The 7,315-nt window shown below is 34.7% G+C and overlaps 1 protein-coding gene across 2 annotated transcripts in view; it reads left to right on the forward strand.

The window, feature by feature from the left end:
- Positions 1–7,016, forward strand: part of LOC306884925 (junction plakoglobin-like) — a 60,504-nt gene extending 53,488 nt beyond the window's left edge. For both annotated transcript variants that reach the window (XM_079441173.1, XM_079441174.1), the window contains exons 13-16: positions 1,648–1,769; positions 2,549–2,591; positions 6,207–6,358; positions 6,500–7,016. In XM_079441173.1, the coding sequence (XP_079297299.1) occupies positions 1,648–1,769; positions 2,549–2,591; positions 6,207–6,343 (302 nt within the window). In that variant the 3' untranslated portion in view covers positions 6,344–6,358; positions 6,500–7,016. The remainder of the gene's footprint in view (positions 1–1,647; positions 1,770–2,548; positions 2,592–6,206; positions 6,359–6,499) is intronic.
- Positions 7,017–7,315: the final 299 nt, after the last annotated feature.

Genomic DNA, 7,315 nt, shown 5'->3' on the forward strand with positions numbered 1-7,315 from the left:
GTTTTTAAATTAACTTCTAAATTATACCATTTCTATTAGTTGTTGAAATACAATAATTTACACAGTGGCTGTCATTACTTGTTTCATAAAAGATTTATCTAAACATAAATTAAATAATTAAGACATCACTAAACGGTAAAAGTAAAATATAATGAAGTATATAGTCTTAATATTTCTCGAAATGCTCTTCTCTAGACTTAATTTCTCTAGCAAATAACGAGCTGTAGGCACTGATGAGTTGCCTGAGGTAAATTAAATGCTTTGTGACATTTTGTTTACAAGCTGTTTTGTTGACGTCTTTCTGTGATTGAAACACTGATTGAGTGATTATGTGAGATGTTCATTAATGTTTATTTCATGTTAAAACTAGTAATAACGAGGAAAGAGATGATCTTGCCAATGCTCTGATGTGGCGTGACAAATCGCTGTATAGAAGCCTTGTCAAAGTGCACCAAAATGGCATGTATTGTCTGAATTTCCTGAAAATAGTGAATGATTTGTTCGGTACACATGCGTTAAAAATGGAAAAACCCGCAACGAATACATGTACCGTTACACCCCTAATCTTTAAAGTCAATAGTATCTAAATATTAAGCACTAGTGGCTAAAGAATACGTACTAGTAACAATTGAATAAGTACAAGTACTTAATGGAACAGATAGTAGTAGCTAAAAAATAAGTACTAGTACCATTAAAATAGATACTAGTACATTTTAAAGATTAAATGTTAAAACAGCTTGCCATATCTCATGACTAATTTCGTAAGTGTCACTCTTATGTTGTTAAAACACAGAAAAGAGACATATGCCATTGGACAGATCATAGTTTATACAACCATTTTAAACTGTGCCAACCTTCCCTCTTATTTTGCATCACACTCTCAGTGGAAATACTGTAAGCTGATACAGAAAACTGGCATCTCTGAGTTCTTCTGTTTACAGTATCTCACCAGCAGCTTTCATAAACCACCAACACTGACAATGACAGTCTGTGGTAGACAGAGATTTCGCAGCATGTCGTTACGTTGGCTTTGATGCCACACTTCAATGTAGAAAATGAGCCGAACACACAAGAGACCACAAGTTCGCAAGTGAATCCTCACCTCAACACTTGGGTTCTCACGTAATGTGTAAAATGGCTATTAGTTTCACAAACTGAAATTTTCACTTTCAGGAATACATCTGGGCAATAGTATGGTCTAATCTGGGCAAGAACAGTTTTTTTATATAAGAAGGCTATCTGACTGACATGTGACACAACACATCACTTGATTACTCTTCACTTGATTCAGTGTGACATTTAAGGACAGGCAATGTGTGCGTTAGATTATGAAATGTAATATTTTTCAGAATACTTTCTGAAATAAATTCTAAAAAACAGCATTTAATTAAAATAGAAATCTTTTGTAACAACTGTCATTTTTGACATTTTTAAGTCTCCTTATATTATTATTATCAGTGTATGAATGTATGTCTATGTATGTATTTATTTATTTATTTATTTTCTTTCCACATTTATTAAGTAAATATATTTGGTACATTATATAAATTAAATAAAAATAATAATAATAGTAATCCATTATAACATATCAATAATTATTATATCATATTTCAAAAAATCTGGTTGTAATCATTCTCTCTTCCTCAGCCACCTATGCTGCGGCCGTTCTCTTCCGCATCTCTGAGGACAAGAGTTCAGACTACAGGAAGCGTGTGTCGGTGGAGCTCACTCATTCCCTCTTCAAACATGACCCTGCAGCCTGGGAAATGGTGAATATATTTATTCAGGAGCACTCTAGCACACTCTCAGATTAGTGCACATTATTATTAATGAGATCATTTCGAATTATGTATGCCGTGTCAATTTTTAGCAATCGTAATGAAATAATTATATTGATACGGCATAAGTGACAACAGACCTTTCAGTTATTGAAAGTTAATGCAAACCAAGTTGGTAATTCAACACTGATGTGAAACAGAGTGTGCATTTGTTTTCAATAATTCAATGTTTCGGTGTCAGTTTAGTTTCTTATACTGCTATCGGCTGTATGATTGTGCTTCGTTTTTGGCTTAATTGGAGCTCGATAGGCCCAGTCCTCAATCACTTTCTTGTATGGACCAGAGCAGCTCAGACATTCTGTTAAATTTCTCTTTGGTGTTCAAATGAAGAAAGAAAGTTATAAAAGTTTGAAATGACAAGTGTAAATTAAAGAGTAAAGAATTAATCTACTGTTGTTTTTTAATGACACAAGGTTTTTGCTCATCAAGGCTGCATTTATTTGATAAATCAGTAATATTGTGAAATATTATTACCATTTAAAATAGCTGTTTTCTATTTGAATGTGTTTTAAAATATAATTAATTCCTGTGATCAAAGCTAAATTTTCATCTTCAGTCTCACATGATCCTTCAGAAATCATTCTAGTATGCTGATTTGATGCTCAAGTTGCATATATTTTGTTATTTTCTGGTATTTGAAAAGTGTTTCATATCCTTGTTCTATATGAAAGAAACTTTTAATGATTGCGTTTGCATTCATATTCTTTCAGGCACACGCCGCCATGCCACTCGACCCTGGATATTTACCAGATGGTGAGTTGAGAGCCCAGAACATTCACTCACTATCCTTCTGCTTTAGTACGCAACACCAATACAACACACAATACGTCACGACTTTAATTTGCCTATTTATCCTGCACATCTCGCTGCATTAGAGCGAAGAGCATTAAAATAAAATGCCACATGACAAATGAGTTATGGCGTGCGTATGCGTGTGAGAGAGGGGTCAAAGACGAAAAGATAAAGAGAGACAGTCATTGAATTCACATTTATCAAGCGCAAGAGCGGTTTGATTGTGTTGTTGTCAGTTTGTCCCATGAACTGACAGAATGCTGTGTTCCTCAGAGAGGGAGCATTAAGTATGCGTTGTGCTGTTCACTCGCTCGTCGAAATTGGAAATAAAAAACAACCTACTGAAACCAGATCACCCTGTTTGAGCCTCTTATGCAGATATTTTAAACACTGACACTGTTCAGCTATAAAATATCTGAAGAACACCCCAGTTTGTAAAAATAAGCAAAACAAAGCACTAACAATGAAAGTCTACCTATAAATACATCTGTATGGAAAACTTAGTCTTTAGCAAGAGACTATAAACTAATTCAGAATGAGAATGTAAGAATGATTCTGTTCAATTCAATATTGTTTTATGATGAATAATGAACAGACTGTTTCATGGAATGATTAAATTATAGTACACATTAAATTAAATAATAAAAAACAGCAACTGTCCGTTGCCTTAAAGGTGGGGTAAGTGATTTATGGTAGCCAATGTTGACATTTGAAATCATCAAAACAAACACACCCCTACCCCAAAAGGGTCTCGCCCCTATTTTGATAGCACCACCTCCACACATACTTTCCTGCAACGATTAGTTCTGTGAAACAACGCTAAACTAATGTTACTCACCTATTGAGAAGCAACAAAGCAACCTCTGCGTCCGATCGCAGGCCTTCCCGCTCCTTGAGTTCTCTCCAGCGCTGGTAAGCTGATCCGATATTTACACGGGTCCTACTTCTTGCCTTATCGTAACACCTTGTCTACACCGGACGCGAGCGGCACGACAAAATACTGAAGAACTCATTATAATCAGTGATGCTGTCTACACTGGATGCCACGCCGCGACACGACAAATCCGGTGTAGACACGGTGTAAGCCGTCTTTTGTTCCACAGACGTTTTCCTTTTTTGTTTTTTTATCCGCCATCTCTATCTTTCTGTCGTTACTCAGCTCGGCTAATGTCTGTCATGTGCACTGATGAGCGCTCTCTCCTCTGCATCATGAGTAGACACGCCCCCTTACTGCTGTTTGGTTACAAGTTTGTTTTGGTACTGAGCCCGACTCAATTTTCTAAAGCGTTTTTGAAAAAATGCATACCCCACCTTTAAGTCTGACTTTGTAAGCCTAACTTGACATTTTTCACTTCACAATTGTTCCCTGCAGATCTTGGACTGTTTACAAAAATCTACTGAAAATAATACAGCTGTAATATTTTGTCTTGCACAAAACAAACATCACTTTCCGTGTATACTATCACAAATATGACGGATGAAGTTTGAGGATGAGCTTGTTTTTCTACCTGATTCTTCAGGCGTTTCTGCTCTGGTCTCAGGGGTTGTGTGTGTTTCTGTCTGAATGTTGGTGTATTAACAAGTGTGACAGCTGGATTCATTGAATTTGTTCATCTGAAATCCCCCTCGGTCACTTACATTTCATTAACCAACCCTCCATCAATGTCAAGGGTCCTCCATTATGTGAAACTGCTGGAAGTATTTTGCATGTTTTTATTCTTTTTTCCCCCTGCTCAAAGTTGTATCCATCAGCGAAGTGATTAATTGAGGCAGTGATGCTGAGCACACGGTGTACACTGATTTTACCATGGTTAGAGGAGTTTAGGCACTCTACTTTACTTCTGCACATCTCATTATTGAACACGATGACCTTGAGCAGCTTAGTGCTTTTATGAAAAGACAGCAAAAATAAAATCTAATAATAATAATAATAAATGACCTTGTAATGATTTAATTAACAGGACTGTCAATTTAACGTTCATTTAAATATTATAATTTAAAAACAACACATTGAAACATGTCCACATTTATTCATACTATGTTCTGACCAAACCTATGTAACAAATATATATAATTACACTATAAAATTGTACTTTCTGTAATATTTCATTATAAATCTTTGTATACATTCTATGGTAACATTAACTAACTAATCGTATAGTTAATGCATTTACTATTATAATTTTAATAATTTATCTAAGCAAAATATTAATTAAATATTACATTTTATATCATATTTCAGTGTAATTTATAATATTTATATATAATTATATATAGAATATATAATTATTAGAAACTGTCAATTTTATAATAAATTACCGAATAATTATATATAATCTGTAATTTATTAAAATATTTATAGATAATTTATACTTGTAACGGGGCGAACAAGACGTGAGGATCCATGTGCAAACTTTTATTTATAAACATAGTCAATACACAGGCAAACAGATATTGCACAGGCAAGACACAAGAGAGATCCTAGGGCAAGTGTGGGTCGACGATCGGCGAACAATATCCAATAGGGCAAGGCAGAGAGATAATCCAGGTACACAAGCAATAATCCAAACGAGGTGCAAACAGAGTCCGAACGGTAAAGCAACGGGTTAATCCAAGAAACACGGGCAGATATAAAAAAACAAGGAAAACACGCAAGGCAAGGCAAGGCAAGGCTATGATAACTGAGAGGGCTCCGTATAGAGTAGCTATCGCTATGATAAATGCTAAACAATACTCGGCAGAGAGGAAGAGGAAGTCCATGGTTTAAGTAGGGTGTGTGATTGTGAGATAGTTCTCAGGTGTGAGCGTAATTAGTGCAATCAGCTGTATATGTGTTATCAGTGCAATGGATGATTGGAATTGTAGTTCGTGGGTGAAGTGCAACAGTAGTGTGGTGCAAGAGTCAGTGTGATGGAGGAGTGACCTCTGGTGGTGAGTAAACAGAAGTCCACCGACCAGATTCGTGACAATACTATACTAAGTGCTGTCAAACGATTAATCGCAATTAATCGCTTCCAAAATAAGTTTTTGTTTACATAATATATGTGTGTGTATTGTGTATATTTATTATGTATATATAAATACACACACATACAGTATATATTTTGAAAATATTTACATGTATTTACATGTATATATTTATATTCATATAATTTATATTATATATAAATATATTTAATATATAAACGCAAAATATTTTTCTTAAATATAGACATGTATGGGTGTGTATTTATATATACATTCTAAATATACACAGTAAACACACATAAACTAAAACTTTTCTTTTGGATGAGATTAATCGCGAGATTAATCGCGATTAATCGTTTGACATCACTAATATATATATATATATATATATATATATATATATATATATATATATATATATATATATATATATATATATAGTATATAATGTATAATTTCATTATAATTTTTTTTTTTTTAATTTTTAGAAATTTAAAAAAAAAAAAATTAAACACAAAACAAAAAAAAACAATTGAAATATTTTGTGTTTGCACATCATTACTGTAACTTTAAATTCTCTCTCTCTCTCTTACTCTCTCTCTATGTAAGATCTGGATGCAGTTTACCCTCCATATGGTTACTCTGATTTACCCATGGATGGCCTCCCGCTGGACGCTGAGCTACATGAGCAATACATGCCAGAAATGACCTATGACCCTCGACAGGTGTACCCAAATCCTCTTTAACAACACTGCCAGCAGGTTAGCTTGCACACGCTTCCCCGACGTCCAATTCAGAGTCTCTAGTGGTGGATTAACTCAACATTATCTCCTTCTTGCGATTTGTTTATTTATTCCTGAATAAAAAAGTTAAAAAAATCACAACAAAGATGTTCCTCTCAGTCTTCAGGTCAAATGAAGTGGATGATGAAGATGGAGACTACAAACCAGTTTGTTCCCTGCGGAAAAAATAAAAATGCAGAGCAGGGCCTGAACTGTGCAGTGCTCGAACGAAAGAAGAACAAAACACCCGACTTGCTTTAGTTCACCACCGGTCTGTTTGTGACGTGAACTCTAAGCACTGCCTAACTCATCTTGTTATCTTGTGCTACTAACAGAGTGAAAAAGCCTAAAAGTGTGGTGACGCGATAAGCATGTGATCATAACATGTACATTTTGTACTTTATATTGTTTGTCCAAAGATGTCCAGACAACTCCGTCCTAGAAATGTAGCATAGCTAGCTAGCGGCTCAGCCACACGAGGGTTCGTTTTCCTTTGCGTTCTGTGTATTTGTGGCTCTGAGGCATTGCTACTAAGTAGAAAATAAACAAAAGCAACAACAAAACCTACATCTAAAAACAGAAACTTGTTTGTATTTTCATAATCTCACTATTATAAGATGACATTTGTTGACGTTGATATGTTGTCCTGCCTTTTTTCTGCCACTGCAAACCTCTTCTAACTTGTCAAGGGCAAAATTTCTTCTGTTGTTTTATTGTGTTTAAGAGACAAACTGATATTCAGTTGGAAGAGAAGGTTTGTGGCGTATGATTTCATGTAAAGACATTTTAGCTGGCATTGATGGATGATAGATCTTTAAACATTATTCACATCTATAACGTATCTCTGGACACAAATTCCTAATAAACTACAAAAATAATGCCAATGGTTTTGAAATTAAATTCTCAACAAGCACATACAAGTGTCCAAATACAGTT

This window comes from Barbus barbus (assembly GCF_936440315.1).
Source record: "Barbus barbus genome assembly, chromosome: 19".
NCBI lineage: Eukaryota > Metazoa > Chordata > Actinopteri > Cypriniformes > Cyprinidae > Barbus > Barbus barbus.